Source organism: Haliotis cracherodii, unplaced genomic scaffold, assembly GCF_022045235.1.
Source record: "Haliotis cracherodii isolate W230 unplaced genomic scaffold, xgHalCrac1.p SCAF_4, whole genome shotgun sequence".
NCBI classification, from domain to species: Eukaryota; Metazoa; Mollusca; class Gastropoda; order Lepetellida; family Haliotidae; genus Haliotis; species Haliotis cracherodii.
This window is the reverse complement of record NW_027266297.1, coordinates 30,935,013-30,952,004: the sequence shown is the minus strand read 5'-3', so window position 1 is coordinate 30,952,004 and position 16,992 is coordinate 30,935,013. Positions and strand designations below refer to the sequence as shown.

The 16,992-nt window shown below is 40.1% G+C and overlaps 1 protein-coding gene across 19 annotated transcripts in view; it reads left to right on the top strand.

Annotated features, from left to right (window-relative positions):
• Positions 1 to 16,992, top strand: part of LOC139480555 (microtubule-actin cross-linking factor 1-like) — a 275,708-nt gene that overhangs the window by 182,970 nt on the left and 75,746 nt on the right. For all 19 annotated transcript variants that reach the window (XM_071263682.1, XM_071263686.1, XM_071263685.1 and 16 more), the window contains 13 exons: positions 287 to 382; positions 1,322 to 1,444; positions 1,871 to 2,017; positions 2,309 to 2,371; positions 2,540 to 2,631; positions 3,314 to 3,428; positions 4,421 to 4,595; positions 5,211 to 5,368; positions 5,783 to 5,943; positions 6,328 to 6,466; positions 6,918 to 7,108; positions 7,778 to 7,937; positions 8,497 to 8,580. In XM_071263682.1, coding sequence (XP_071119783.1) covers positions 287 to 382; positions 1,322 to 1,444; positions 1,871 to 2,017; positions 2,309 to 2,371; positions 2,540 to 2,631; positions 3,314 to 3,428; positions 4,421 to 4,595; positions 5,211 to 5,368; positions 5,783 to 5,943; positions 6,328 to 6,466; positions 6,918 to 7,108; positions 7,778 to 7,937; positions 8,497 to 8,580 — 1,704 coding nt within the window. The remainder of the gene's footprint in view (positions 1 to 286; positions 383 to 1,321; positions 1,445 to 1,870; positions 2,018 to 2,308; positions 2,372 to 2,539; positions 2,632 to 3,313; positions 3,429 to 4,420; positions 4,596 to 5,210; positions 5,369 to 5,782; positions 5,944 to 6,327; positions 6,467 to 6,917; positions 7,109 to 7,777; positions 7,938 to 8,496; positions 8,581 to 16,992) is intronic.

Sequence of the window (16,992 nt, the reverse complement as noted above, 5' to 3'; positions counted from 1 at the left end):
CCGGGGTAGAATAGGTCTTCAGCAACCCATGCTTGCTGTAACAGATGACTCTGCTTGTCGTAAGAGGCGACTAACGGGATCGGGTGGTCAGGCCTGCTGACTTGGTTGATGCATGTCATCGTATCCCAATTTGGTGGATCAATGCTCATGATGTCAATCACTAGATTGTCTGGTCCAGACTCGATTATTTACAGACCGCCGTCATATATTGACCTTGTATTTCAATTGTATTCCTTGTATTCCTATTGAGAGCCAGGTGACCGTGTGTTATGTGTCAATGTTGCAGGCATACATGGCCACGTTACAGTCTCAGTGGTCCTGGCTGTTGGAGTTGACGGCGTGCCTGGAGCAGCACCTCAAGCACGCCACCGCCCACCAACAGGTACACCCACCTACATCTCATGTTTCCTCCCTCTCAGTGTGTCTCTGTATATTTATGCAATATTTTTGGATCAGTTGTTTCAGTTGGAGCAACAAAACCTAAAGGGAGACTAGACTCGGGATAATTAGCAGTCAAAACTTGATTCATGTCCTTGAAGTCAAATTTAGGATTTGCTTGACAGGTTGGACATGGAGCATAGTCCCATTTAGGTGTTTAATAATGTTCTGTAGCCTTTGTTACTACACAAGATGGAGACTCATTGTAATTAAGGTCCTTGTGTCAGGGTCACAGGGCCAATGCCAATGATGTTCAGCATTTTTGTAAGAAATCTCTCATAGAGGATACATTTTCCAAAGATGATAAGAGAAGAATGAAATTGTTGTTATTTCTATCAGACCTTCCTCGGTGTTGACCATGGCCATGAGATATGATAGTGTTTCAGGAAAGAATACCATTCAGTTTATTAGCTCAGCAAGGTCTTATAACTGCACCATGCTCTTTTCTTATGACAAATTACTTGGTGAAATTCCATGTTCATATATCCATTGACTTATTTATGTGAACCTTCGGAATATGAATACAGCGTTTAAAATACACACCTACCGACAGTCCGAGACAGTCAATTTTGCTGACAGAGGGTCAGTTTTGAAAAGCTGCACCCCGAAGGTCAGGAATTGAAGTTACTAAGTTGACAATCCACCAGTTTATTGTAACTTTCTGAGAACTAACATTAGACAGTACTATTCTTATGTTTACCCTTTTGTTACATTTTTTCGTTAGTCAAGAAAATTTTGGACTAGCAACATTTTATCTGACTGGTAACTTTGCAATGTTGCCTGTCCAGTTGTCCGACTGCAATTTCCGGGAATTTTATGCACTGATAATTATGATGAAATAATGAATTACCTCATGTGTAAACCCTGCTATTTTATCCCCCAGTTTTTCGAGGAGGGGCAGGAGTGTGAACAGTGGATGATGCGACAGACGGAACATCTCCAGAAACGATACGCACGAAACATGCTCCCTGGAGAAGAGGCAGAACATCTACTCCGAGAACTGGAGGTAGGTGCACGAATCATGTGACATCATGTGACGTTCTTGTAAATAGAATAAGATTTTAGGGTTACTTGTCATTGAAAATGCATCATGAAGGTAAAGTTATCTGCCCTTGCCAAGAACTAAAAGGTGAAGGCAAAATATGAAATATGACATGGAATAAAATACCATATTTTGCACTATATTTTCATTCTCATAGAATATTCATAGTTACAGGTTCAGCATTTATTGTTATTAAAAGGCATGCCATGATGTGGGCGTACAATTTACAGTTTATGGTAGATTAGATTCATTTTAATCAACAAAGATGAACAATTGTCAGAACACAAGTTGGTCTACATGGCACTGTGATATGGAGGAAATTGTTAGGTGACTTGTAGTCTGAAACAAGATGTGTAGATATATGATTTAACCACCTGCTCATCCTTGCAGGAAATGCAGGACCGTCTCCATGACTACGAGCGCCATATCTCGTCTCTGGTGGTACGCAGTCACGAGGTTGTCCCCCTTCTGCAACGGAACCGCCCAGTGTTCAATCCAGTCCGTATCCGATCAATTTGCACATACCACCAGGAGGAGGTAAGCTGACATGTTTTATCACGTTCGATAAAATCCACATATTTGAAATTATGCACACCTGGCAAAATCCTTTTGGTATTCACATAAACCATATTTTTTTCAGATTTCTCTTGCTCTAGAAACATAGTTTAATATGATAAAAGTATGTGGTTTTGTTGGTGATGAGTACTTGAATTTTCATCCTTCCAATTTGACATACGATCTCCTTCTGTTCTGTTATATTTGCCTTTACAAACATTGACGTGGTCATTTGTGTGAGGTATTTAAGTTTATGTGACTCTTCTACTGCAGCTGAGTTTCCAGAGGGGAGAAGAGTGTGTTTTGTTGAGCAATTCAGATCCTCTGAAATGGAAGGTACGTTAAAGAATCTTAATCACCAGGCAACATTTTGTTTTTCAAAGTATTAATAACAATTTCAGTATCAATTTCTTCACAGAAAATTTAAATGGGAAGGCAAATGTTGATAATATTTTTATGTGACGTGTACATTGAGGTTATGATCTATGTTCTCCCCTGCGCCAGGTGCGGACGGCTGTGGGTATGGAATCGACGGTGCCATCTGTCTGCTTCATTATCCCACCCCCCAACCAGGAAGCCGTGGACTATGCAAACAGGTAGGTCATGTGACTGAACTGTGTGCACCAGCCATCTTGGAACTTGGTCAGGTGAAAAACTTAAGCTGGTCATCCAAACTTGGAAACTTAAATCTTTTGAATATATTAAGTAACTTATTTTGACACAGAGTGCTCCCTAACAGGTCTGGGGATATTGAGTGCTTTAAGAAAGAAAGTGTAGACAGTGCAGCAGTCTGTGAAACAACAGACAGAGTCTACTGGCCCAAACCTGCAATTTGGCATTATCTTCAGTCAATGTTAGTCTTAGTATGCACACTCATATATAGATTAGCATCAGCTGTTCTTTCTTGACTGATTTTTCTATACCAAAATTGGTCTTCTGAATAGTGGCCAAAGTCACAGACTTAAAAATGTTCCCACTAGAACACTGAAGACAATTTATTGATATTATGACATTAGTTTGTGGTATAATGTAATGCAAAGATTTCCATCATATTCATTGGCTGAGAAGTGGTCACATGTCATTCATAAGAAACAAATATTGACTGATAATTATGGTATTTACGTAAGTTACTAAAAATAGACTAGGAATTACCTGTAAGGGGTATTCCCCAAAGCTAAGCCAATTTTCCATTTGTTGGAACCTTCCAACATTATTGTAGGTAACACAGTTACCGTCACTTCCAATGCGCACCATGAAGTCATCTGTCAATGTTGTCAGGTTAAAGTCGCAGCTGGAGAAGTTGTTGTCCCTGTGCCGTACCCAGCAGCGGAACATGAGGAAGGGGATGGTGCTTGCCACGATAGAGATTGTCAAGGGATGGGACCTCAAACAGGTAACCTAGTGCACATACTGAAGCTCCACCATAGGGATTCCCAGTTAGAGCTGATCCTCAGCAGCCTCTGCTTGTCCCATGAGGCGACTGAATGGATCGGATGATCAGACTTGTTGACTTGGTTAATTGCATGTCATTGTACCAATCAACATGTAACATTGATCAAATACCTATCACTGGTTTGTCTGGTCCAGACTTTATTATTTACAGACCGCCATCATGTAGCTGTAATGTTAAACAACAAGCAAATAAAACAAACAAACACGTTACAACAATGCCTTTAACACAAGACCCATGAAGATCCGGGGTAGAATAGATCTTCAGCAACCCATGCTTGCCGTAAAAGGCGACTATGCTTGTCCTAAAAGGCGACTAACGGGATCGGGTGGTCAGGCTCGCTGACTTGGTTGACGAATGTCATCGATCCCAATTGTGTGGATCGATGCTCACGATATTAATCACTGGATTGTCTGGTCCAGACTCGATTATTTACAGACCGCCGTCATATAGCTGGAATATTGCTGAGTGCAGCATTTAACAACAAACCAACCAACCAACCAACCTTTAACACAAGATGTCATTTTTGAAAGAACTAACAAATCTGACTGAAACTACAAGCTATATCTACATTTATCTACAGACCATATTTAGAGCAGTAGTAGTATTCAACCATAATGGGTTGAAAGATTTACTTAGGAAGAAATGGAAAAATTAGGATTTTATGTATTGGATTCCAAGACAGCATCATCTATCTCCAAGCATCGAGGTTTGATTATTGTTGATCAAGCGCTATTTCTTGGGGAACATCAGATATGTATCCAGTTATACAAAGTTCAAGAGGAGTTTCGCTGTAACACAATATCAATAAGGATTATGTTGTTAATCAGGTTGACAATAAAGTTACATCTTTCGTAAGAGCTGGTGTGTTGAGAAAGTAGTGTTCATTTTAACGAGAGTGTACATGCAAATACCAATCACTGATGTCGTTCCAGTTCCGTGCCCTTGACCCCTCCCAACGTGTGGCCATATGGCAGGCACTGCGACAGGACGCGGAGAAACTCCTGGCCGAGTCTGGAGAATCTGACCCCCAGATGGCCAAACTCCGACAAGATCTGCAGGAGTGTAACCAGATCTTCCTAAACCTCTCGTCTCAGGCAGCAGCAGACGGTAAGTTGACAGATGGTCGAGTTCTTTCATTGACCAACCTTTCGGGTTAGAATAGGCCCCAAACAACCCTAAGAGGCGACCAAAGGGATCAGACTCGGTCAAACTCGGTGTCTTGCTTGATAATGTGTCATGTATCCCTATGGCATGGATTGTTGCTCACAGTATCAATGCACAGATTGTCTGGTCCAGACTTGATTGTTTACAGGCAACCGTCATATAGCTGGAATATTGCTGAGTGTGACGTTAAACAACAAGCAAACAAAGGGGGTTATATCAGCGGAATGACTGATGGTTTGTTCTGCCATTTTAGATTCCTCCTTACGCATCACTCAGCAATACGTCTGTAGCGCGAGACGTGATGCTTCATCCTCTGTTCTGCGTCACTCAGCAATAGGCCTGTAGTGTGATACATTGATGCTTCATCCTCTGTTCTATGTCACTCAGCAATAGGCCTGTAGTGTGATACATTGATGCTTCATCCTCTGTTCTGCGTCACTCAGCAATAGGTCTGTAGTGTGATACATTGATGCTTCATCCTCTGTTCTGCGTCACTCAGCAATAGGTCTGTAGTGTGATACATTGATGCTTCATCCTCTGTTCTGTTCTGTTTGACAGAGTCCAAGTTGAGTCAGTCGGCGTCCCAGAGCTTCCTGCAGCAGCTGGAGCAGGTAAACCGGAACCTGGGTCAGTGTGACCAGCAGCTGTCCACCCTCCTCAACAAGCCTATCCACAACAACACTGAGGCTGTTCACAGATCTCTCACCTCACATCAGGTAAGCAACACTGGTGTTGTTTATAAATAGATGAGAAAGATAGTCTATGTTGATGTTAGTCATTTTGATTTATATGACCGCTGTCTTTCTCGCGTAACTCGACCATAAGAATCTGTTGCATAATAATATTTCCCAATGTTAATTTGTGGTTTATTGTAATAATTTTACTCCTACTAGTGTGAATATGTTTCTTGCCTGAAAATATTTGATATTTGTCGAAATCAGAAACTGTGTGGAGTCTGAAAAGTAAATGAACAAGGGGAGTTAACTCATATTGTCTCAGTAAGCAATGGCTTTTTACCGACATAAAAATGTCAAACATTCAAAAGACATAGCTCATGATTGGAGGCCACACAGGGAGCTGGTGGATAGTGTCTTTGTGCCATACACCAACATTTGTTATTTGTGGTGCAGGAATTTGACCGAGACCTACTGAGCAGTGAACAGGATGTGGATCGTCTGCAGAAGACGTACCAGAACATCACGCCAAAAACATCCCAGATTGAATCCCGCCTCAATCTCGTGGTCCAGAAATGTGACCAGCTTAAAGCAATTTCACAGATATATGTAGATAGGTGAGAGACAATTCAAGGTTGTGACAAATATTACGTTCTTTTGAGATATGATTAACTCAAAGTAACAAATTACTGTTAATGTGAACTGTATCATGCTGCTAGCGTTAAGAAGAAATCAAAACTCATTATAATAATGAAATGTGTTTTATTAGCTCAAACGTTACAGTTTAAAGAGTCTGAATCCCACTATCTCATGTTAACTTTTTTTGACAGGGGGTGCAAATATTTGTACAAGTATCACTTGTACCCAACTTGTATTTTCATGATTCAAATAAAACCGTTTTCTTTAAAAAAATCAGGGGGGCAACTGCCCACCCTGACCCACCGGCTGGCTACGGCACTGCAGTCACCATTTTCATTTCATGTTCATTTGTCTTCCTCCAGAATGAAGAGCGCCATGCTTGTAGTTTCGAGTCTGGATGAAGTGAAGCAGCTAGTGTCGGACTACGAGATTACGCTGGCCTCACATGACAACATGACCTCTGACACACAGGGTCTTCGCAATACAAAAGAGGAGCTGGTGGTATGTTGAAACTAAAAAAAATAATAATAGTCTTGGCTCTCAGGCACCACCCACATAATCATAAAGTCTGCAGCATGTTTTGTTTTGATTTCAATTGTAAATAAATAATAAAATCTTTATATAAAAAAAATCCACATATTGAACACGCTAACCTGGCAATGAAAGCTACAATACTTAAGAACAACATGATTTCACCAAAATTATTGTAAACAAAATTTGGTTTCTAACTTGAACAACGAAAAAAAAAAAAGATTTACTAGTGTGTTTTTTATATTGGGACGCCTTAAATAATCAACTTTTAATATTAGGTTATCACATTGAAGGACCCATTGACATTTATGTTTTGTTTCGAACACTGCTGTCTACCATCTCTGGAGTTGTAACACTATTTCGACTTCCACATTCCCACTTCCTCATTTCCACTTCCACATTTCCACATTTCCACCCCCAGGACCTCCAGTCCTCCATCCAGACCAAGCAGCCCCACGTTGACTCCCTGAAGCGGGAGGTGCTGAAGTTGCGGGCACTGACAGAGCACAGCCGCCCCGGTGTCATGCAGCACCACGACGTGGAGTCGCTGGAGAAGGACGTTGACGAGGTCACCGGGCGCTGGGACAATGTCTGTATACAGGTGGTGGAGAGGTGAGAGGCTGTAAGCGGGCCTGTAGTTTATGATGTCAAGGGAAGGAAAAAGTTAACTTAGTTTTTGTGTTATATCTATGGGCAGTTTGACTTTTCATCAGACCATCTTAGCCTCTAGTTATTCATGGTCCAGACTGCAAATCCTGACACAGGACATATATGTCATGGCCCCTGTCTGCATTCTGGTTTGGATATGTTTGCAACCTAAGCTGGTCGTAAGAGGTGACCAAATGGATCCGGTGGTTAGGCTCGTTTACTTGTGTTGACCTGACGGAATGGAGTGCTATTCACAATATTTATCACTGGATTGTCTCATCCAGATTTGATTATTTATAGGCTGCCGTCATATAGCTGGAATATTGTGAGTGCGGCATGAAATAAACTATGAACTACTTCTACTACTTCTGAACTATAGTAATATAGATCGTAAACTACTTTTATAACAAATACCCTTATAACAAACTGAAGGATAAAAGAAACTGTTTTTGGGTCCCGTCCATTTGCTGTATATATGCTGATTATATGCTTATAACGAACAACATTTACAATAGATTAAAATGAGTGGTCCCTTTGAGTTCGTATAACCGTAGTTTTCTGTATATGCAAACGTAACATACGGAAGAAAAAACCAAGTTGGGAAGTGATCCGCCATGATGCTGCATGTTGCAGACTGCGGAGCATGGACACGTCGTCTGACCTGGCCTCCCTGTACCACAACGGGCTGACCGGGGAGCAGCAGTGGGTCGGCCAGATGCAGGCCAGGATAGAGTCCCAGCCCCTCCTGTCAGACAACGTCGACCATGTCAAACAACAGCTGGAGCCCAACATGGTGAGTCCAGAACTTGCCAAGTCTATGAATTGACGTACAGTCAAGTCTCGCTCATCCGATGCTCGTTATTTCAACAATTGACAATTCGACACTAAAGATAGGAACTGATTAAATCAGTGCTCTTTAGACCCGTTAATCTGACATTTTCGCTTTCCGAGACTTTTGTGTTTGTATGGTTATTTATCGTGTAATGTCCAATGTTTGATCACGAACGTTGATACTACTTAATTTCGTTTATCCGACATACTCGTTAATCTGACATGATCATATGCAACCAATCAAGTCGGATTAATGGGACTTGACTGTATAAAGATTCTAGAAACAGAAATATTGGGTTCAAATCCCTGATTAGCTGTCATTGTTTCCAGATTTATCAGCACCTTTCAATTTTTCAAAAGTGGTACACATCTAAGCCCTGCATCATTTCGGGTTTTCCTGCCACATAAAGCTGACATGCTGTGATGTAGCTAAAACACGATTGAAAGCAGGGTCACAAGTAACTCACTCATGACATCCACTTACTTATACCTTCTACATGCCTGACACTGGTGTATTTCAGTCTATTTACAACTCCCTCGGAGAACGTCGCCACCAGATCGAGGCTGTCAACCGTCATGGCGGACAGTACATCCGAGAAGCAAAGGTACTGTGCCAGTCTCTGTCTCCACAGCTACACTGTATAGTTGTACGCTGCCTGTTCCTAGCACAGTATGGATGCCCTGACACAACCACAAGACAAAGTTAATAATACCCCTGAAACAATTAAAAAATGTTGAAGAAATAAAAGAAAATTGGATTTTGACAAAATGAGAGATCATTGTGAATCATATTCTCCCCAAGCATCCATACCTGGCGATAGGAACAGAGCAACAATCCAGTGAGGAAGGACGAATGAATGAAGATATGAACGAGAACACTCATACCATTGTTTCTTTCAGACTACTTAAATAAACTCACTCTTGTTTGTGGCATGTGTAGCTAGCATGTACATGCACCCTGACTCCTGGCACTGCAGGTTCCTATATAGCCCTGCATGGAGCTGTTCGTCTGCCTACAGCATGTGCAGCCCTCCTCGTCCACCGTCCAGCCTGCCTTGGCCGCCGTCATCACCACTGTTTGTTGTGTCTCTCATGCACTATGGATTGTAGTGTTGCCTAGTGTTGTTTAGTGTTGTGTTGTATAGTGCAGTTCTGTAGCCACGTTTTGTTTCAGTGCTTGTCATGTCTCGTTATCAATGATTTTTTTAGATTTTAAAAATATATTAAACAATTTTAGCTTTGAAAGTTATGCCTGGTCATAAAATATTAAGACATATGAATCACTCACAAACACAAAAGTATATTAATATTTATCTTTTTTTTCTCAAGGATTTGTTCAAGTTCATGGTAACTGGAACATAAGTGAAGGCTTTTCACTATAAATGTCAATATCACAATAAACATCGATTTAAAAATGAGGGTTCTTTTATTGTTTTGTCAATTTCATCCATCTTAAACACTCCATACTTATCATATATCAACACCATCGTGACCTACCTTCATCCAATCAACATGTCATCCCTCAATGATTAAAGATGTGCACAATGATTCTGTTACAGATTGTTTTTCCTGACCCCCCTGTTCCTCCTTCCCCTCCTCCCTCGGCTCAGTAACACTACTACAGAATATACCCGCCATCCTCATCTTTCTCTCTCTCTCTCTCTCTCCCCTATTGTTTTCAAGTACTTCGGTACTGGGGTATCTCTAATCACTCAAGTATGAAGAACCTACGAATATGGAAGCTAACCTCGGATTCCCGCGATGCAATTAATTCAGGTTGTATTATATGTTGTGTATGTCAGTAACATATACATATAGCATATACCACCAACTACTTACAACAGACCTCAGGGGTAGACACCATTGTATAGCCAGCTTGTCCGCAGCTCATTCTGGGCATGTGGTTATGGAAAATAACTAAATTTTGAGATATAACAACTAGTCCTTCGAGAATGTTACTAGTCTCGGACTTACGGACAAGTGGTTGTGTCTATCCCTGGAGCTTTAGCTGCTCCTAATCCCTGGAGCTTTGTTATATTCTAATCAAAACATACGCGCCAGCAAAGAAACATATCTTTAACGTGAACTTGTTGCGCTGCAGATTTCCGTCGACTTGAGTGTTTAGGGACAATCCGTCGTTACCCTTTTTTTGATTTTTGTACCCTTTTTCCGATACCGTCCGGCTTGTTTTGTTTAGTTCCAGCTCCAGTTTTTTCAGTTCGCTGCTTGCCGACACAGCTTGCAACAATTTGGTTACTATTGTTTGTTGTGACTTACAATGCACTGCCGCTCATGCACATGGCTTGTCCAACCTTTCCGCAATGAATGTCAGCTAGACGTTTGACCTTGAGCCACCAGTAAGTAATATACAAATGGTGACCTTGGCTCCTCAATGGAAAGTTTGTTGGCTGTAACGTTTATTACAAAACTTTAGACATCTGGCTGCGATGTTTTTGTTTTGCTTTTGTTTTTCTAGAAATTTTGTTCGTAGGTGCTTTATAAAATAGAATGAGCTAGTAAATGCTTTTAATATATTTTATTATTCTGATTTGATCAGATTGAAAACAATGTTCTGTTTTGGAATTTTGATGTCAGACACCTAGTTTTGGGTGAGACATTTTTAAGAACTTTCCATTCAGTGAGCTTCTAGCCACTGTCAAAAACATGTAATCTTTAGAATAGACTGTATATATAAGCCATGTATCAGTAATGGAAAAAGAAATTATCCGTAATTTTATATATACACTGAATATATTGTTTTGTAAATTGTTGCTTTGTAAGTGCAAAGATCTTGGAATGTTGCTTGCTTCTTTTCTCTTGTTTTTCATTGTTAGAGCTTGTGCATTTAGATGTCTTCTTATGGTGATGGTTAACCATGCATGTTGATAGATATGTGCTTCAATTTCACCTCACCTGTTTTTGACAACATGTCGATCATTTAATCAAATTTTCAAAAATCATGAAGATATCTGGTTGTTGTCAAATTCACTGAGAGTCAAATGAAGCATGCCTTTATAATTCAAAGGGGACTGGATGGTTATCGATTTCAAGAAATACTTTTATAGATATGCTTAACATTACTTTTTTGTGAAACAATTTAATACATTTGAATTATATTTGACAATATACTCATTATTTAATATACAGAACATACAGCACCCAAATTTTTGAAAACTAAGAAAGAATGTATTCTTTTTGGTTGGTTTTGATTTCTTAGAGGTGATTATTGTCACTAAGTGAAATCTGTTGCCTTAGCTTGCATGTATATTGCATTTAGATTGCATGTGGATTGCATGTAGACTGTAGATTGCATGGCCAGGCTGTAGAGCATGTGACATTAACCACACTAATCTGATCCCAGCTGACTCGCACAGCTTCAGCTGATGGCTAACATCCTTCATCAACATTTACGTCACTTCATTGTTAACCTGCAAGACAAGAATCGTCACTTTTGATACGTCATTTACATTTCATTGTGCACTTGTGTGTGAGAGAAGTGTCAGTTGTCTGTACAAACTGAATTCTTTAGATGATGATGTTGCACAGCACTTGTCAATGTCGCACATTCAGTCAGTCAGTCAGTCACTCTGCAGGTTTTGTCTGCCCTTGTTTGTGTAAATTGGATCAATGTTATTATAAAGTTAGATATCAAGAAAAGGGTATTTTGCATGGCAATATTATTATTGTGTGGTTTTCGGAATTATTTAGTTCAAGTGAGTCCTCCCACATTCAGCTGACAAGCCGTGATATGTCTGAGATACTGTACAAAGCGGTGTTGAAGCTCTGAACTCACAACCATTTTATAGATATGCTTATCAATGACATTGTCACTGACTTGACAGGACAGGGGTGGCCCAGTCGGCTGAGGCACTGCATTTCGCTGTGCAGAGTTGCCTCCCTTTGGCACGCCAGAGACCTATGAGTGTGGGTTCGAATCCTGGTTCACCGTGATTATGGTTATAGGTTTATTAGCGCCATACCCATGCTTGGGAGTTTCACCAAAGTGGTAAACATGTAAGACCTGCATCACTTCAGACTTTTCTTCTTTCTTCAACACAGTGCACTCACTGTCAGTGACTTGAGCGTATAGGGGTTGCAAAAGGAAACTTGATGCGTCTAATAATTGTGAAATGTACTTCATCAAGTTGTGTCCTGAGTTATATTTAAAGAAATATCCTGAAATTTATTTGAAAAAATTTCTTGTCCATATTTCAAACCTTTTACCCTCAATACAGGACATCCCCAGATATCAGTCATATAACTATATTCATGATTCAGTTCATAATAAACTACTTCGTCTAATCATAGAAAATATAGAGTTTAGTAATGTATTAATTCCAACCTTACAATAGTGTAGAAAACTCACTGTAGAGCGCATGCTTCTCTGTAGACTCTGAAACTGTCTATCCAAGAGGAACAGTCCCCCGCCCCTCTTTGTCATAGTCACCTGGACGTGTAGCTGTATGTATCCCCCATGACCTCGTAGCTAAACGTGGGATCCATGACCTTATTGCTAATATTATGATCAACGACCTTCTACCCACCATTGTGGCCCACAACCTTGTAGCAATCATGCCATGGCCAATGACCTTGTAGAAATCAAAGAGATCAATGACCTTGTAGCTACCATGTCACTAATGTTGTGGTCAGTGACCTTGTAGCTAACCTGAAGAGTTTGCACACAATCTTGTGCTAAACACAATACGGCCAACGAACTCGTAGATTCTATTGTTGTACATAACCTTGTAGTTGATATCAAAACATTGTCCATAACCTCAGAGCTACCATCCACGATCATGTAGCTATCATTGCGGTCTGTGACCGTGTAGCTAATATGAAAACATCCATGACCATGTATTTAATCAACAGCCTTGTAGCTATCATTGTGGTCTGTGACCTTGCAGTGACCTTGTAGCTATAATTGTGGTCTGTGACCTTGTAGCTATCATTGTGGTCTGTGACCTTGTAGCTATCATTGTGGTCTGTGACCTTTCAGTGACCTTGTAGCTATCATTGTGGTCTGTGACCTTTCAGTGACCTTGTAGCTATCATTGTGGTCTGAGACTTTGCATTGCAGCTATCATTGTGGTCTGTGACCTTTGAAGCTATTATTGTGGTGTGTGACCTTGCAGTTATCATTGTGGTCTGTGACCTTTCAGTGACCTTGTAGCTATAATTGTGGTCTGTGACCTTGTGGCTATCATTGTGGTCTGTGACTTTGCATTGCAGCTATCATTGTGGTCTGTGACCTTGTAGCTATAATTTTGGCCTGTGACCGTGTAGATATCATTGTGGTCTGTGACCTTGTAGCTATCATTGTGGTCTGTGACCTTGTAGCTATCATTGTGGGCTGACCTTGTAGCTATCATTGTGGTCTGTGACCTTGTAGCTATCATTATGGTCTTTTGACCTTGAAGCTATCATTTTGGTCTGTGACCTTCAAGCTATCATTGTGGTCTGTGACCTTGTAGCTATCATTGTGGTCTGTGACCTTCTAGCTATAATTGTGGTCTGTGACCGTTGAGGCTATCATTGTGGTCTGTGACCTTTGAAGCTATCATTGTGGTCTGTGACCTTGTAGCTATTATTGTGGTCTGTGAGCTTTGAAGCTGTCATTGTGGTCTGTGAGCTTTGAGGCTATCATTGTGGTCTGTGACCTTTGAAGCTATCATTGTGGTCTGTGACCTTTGAAGCTATCATTGTGGTCTGTGACCTTGTAGCTATTATTGTGGTCTGTGAGCTTTGAAGCTGTCATTGTGGTCTGTGAGCTTTGAAGCTATCATTGTGGTCTGTGAGCTTTGAAGCTATCATTGTGGTCTGTGAGCTTTGAAGCTATCATTGTTGTCTGTGACCTTGCAGCTATCATTGTGGTCTGTGACCTTTGAAGCTATCATTGTGATCTGTGACCTTTGAAACTATCATTGTGGTCTGTGACCTTGCAGCTATCATTGTGGTCTCTGCCTTTGCATTGCAGCTATCATTGTGGTCTGTGACCTTGCAGCTATCATTGTGGTCTCTGCCTTTGCATTGCAGCTATCATTGTGGTCTGTGACCTTGCAGTGACCTTGTAGCTGTAATTGTGGTCTGTGACCATGTAGCTAATATGAAAACATTATCCATGACCATCTAGCTAATCCACAACCTTGTAGCTCCCATTGTGGTCTGTTTTGATCAATAGTGGTATGAGATGGGAAACAATTACGAGTAAGTGATCAAGAATGCAAACAAATATGATTAGGGGCACCTGATGGGAAACAATTCAAATAATGGCACCTGATGGGAAACAATTCAAATAATGGTACCTTATGGGAAACAATTCAAATAATGGCACCTTATGGGAAACAATTAAAATTGGTGCTCTGGCTTGGAAGCAATTACAAATATGGGTAGAATTTGGGGAAACAATTACAAATAAGTGATCAAGACGACAAACAAATACAAATAAGGGCATGAGATGGGAAACTATTGAAATAGTGGCACTAGATGGGAAACAAGTACAAATAGTGCCCTAGGTGGGGAACAATTACAAATATGGTCACTGAATGGGAAAAAATTCACATTGTGGCATTAGATGGGAAACAATTTCAAATAGGTGCTCAAGATGGGAAGCAATTACAAATAAGTTCACCAGATGGGAAACAATTCAAATATTGGCACGAGATGGGAAACAATTCAAATATTGGCACTGTATGGGGAAACACAACTTGGGGCACTAGATGGTACCATATACAAATAGGGACACTGCATTGGAAACAGTTACAAATAAGTTATCAAAATAGCAAAAAATTACAAATAGGGGCACTCAATGGGAAACAGTTACAAATAAGGTCACAGATAGGATATAATTACAAACAAGATGGGAAACAGGGTCACAAAATAGGTCCCAAGATGTCAAAATGGATTACAAATTGAGGTAACATTTGGGGAAACAGAATTACAAATTGACTTGTAGACCAAAAGGTGAGCTGAGATAATAATTATTTGGAACTCTGTAGGGCCATACATAGGAAACTCAGACAGATAATGGCCTTATATTGGGAAAAATAAGATTGGAAAAGGAAATATTATTTATCACAATTGATTGGAAATGATGGTGCGGTATTTGTAAGCAGAAAGGTTCGAGAAATAGGAAAAGGATTCAGGGTACTTAGTAAGTTGCCAATCATTTGAAACTCTTGATGGATGGATGGGGGTGGGTATTAATGTGTTCCCCAAAATGCTGGTTAAAGAAAAACCTTTTCCTCAAGTTGAACAACACAAAGATTGTTTACCTGACAAACTGGATGTTCTGAAAAAAAATATGTTGTGGGTGCAAATACATTGTCTCGCTCCTCTTTTCAAAGAAAAAACGTATAAAACACCAACAGAAAAGATATTCTGTCTCAATAAAAAATTCCAGACCCCCACAGTATATTAAAGGAACAAAATACAGAGTCAGGGCAGTAGTAAGAAAGGAAGAAAGTTACTTGATGCCCTGGAACAGGCATTAATAACAGTTGATAGATTAACAGTTAAACATTAAGGTTACTAGGTGAAGGTCATATTAAAGCCAAACACTATGTACCGGTAATGTAAAGTTTCTGACTTGATTACTTTGCATATTATATTAATAAATATAAATGTTTCTCCAGTTTCTTTGTGACAATAAGAACCAAAACTCATTATCATCTACGAACCCATACATATTCTACACATCAAAAAGATTCAAATGGAGGTATTTGTTGAAATCTCTCCAATGATTTGTAGGTCTATTGTCATCCTTTGATTGAGCATCCGAAGATCCAGATCTTCCAGATCAGCTGAAAGGATTAGGTTTTATATCCATATAGACTATGTTACATAATGTATCATCTTTCAGATAACTGAATCATTGAATCATACCAGCTTGAATTCATGATGGATAAATTGTAATGGCTGTCAGTATTAAGGGTGTTTAATATCAACAATTTCAAATTTTTCACCCTGTACACCCAAAAAAACCCTTCGTCCGAAGGTAGGTGACCAGATGGTGAAAAAACGAATATGTACCGGGGTACATACACCCAAAACACATGTGTCAAACGAGTTGTGCGACCCTGGGCAAGTGACTTTGTTCAAATATGCCTCTATTCACCCAGCAGGGAATGGGTACTCCATATGTGAGGTAGATGTATAACCCGTAGGCGGCTTTGGGTGTATACTCCCCAGGGAGTTTAGAATGATAACTGGAATGAAAACGGATCCACTGGTCAGGGAACAAACAAAACCGTATTTGAGCAGATACTAGTACCTGGATACCTGCAGTATATAAATGTGTAATATAATATGATAAATATCGGCTTTTATAGTAAGCCGGTGTTAGATATGGGGTAATTAGCTTCAGGGCAATCCATCTTTTATTCTGAAATATTGATATTGAGATGTATTAATAAAGCTTTACTGTACTAAGAATTAGTCTCGTTGACAGAACATGTTCTTTGTAAAGGATTGTAAGTAAGTAAAACTACAACACCCTTAAAGGGTCTGTGGGGTAGCCTTGTTGTTGAAGCAGTAGTTCATCACACCGAAGACCCAGGTTTGTTTCCATAAATGGGCACAATGTGTGAAGCCCATTTCTAGTGTCCCATGTTGGGATATTGCTGGATTATGGCTCAAAGCAGATTATACATAATCAACCACTTACAGTAGCGGTGTTGTATGTAGAGAAGGGTTGATCAGTGGTGTCAAACATTGCAACTGTGCAGAGTTATGTTCCTTGGTCATGTCAGGATCTTGGGTTCGATCCGTAAGTTCTCCCAAATAATGATCCTTGTTTTGTCAGTTCCATACCCATGATCCCGGATTTTGCTAAAGTGGTAAACATCTATGACATGGCATGACTGAAATACCATTCAAAGAGGCATTAAGACCCCTCACACTCATCTTAAAGTGTTTTCCGTGAACATAAAATATTGCGAAGGTAACATAAAGTAACAAGGGGATTTATGGACATTTGTTATGATAACTTGATACCGTTTGCTTATTTGATAAGGTCAGTC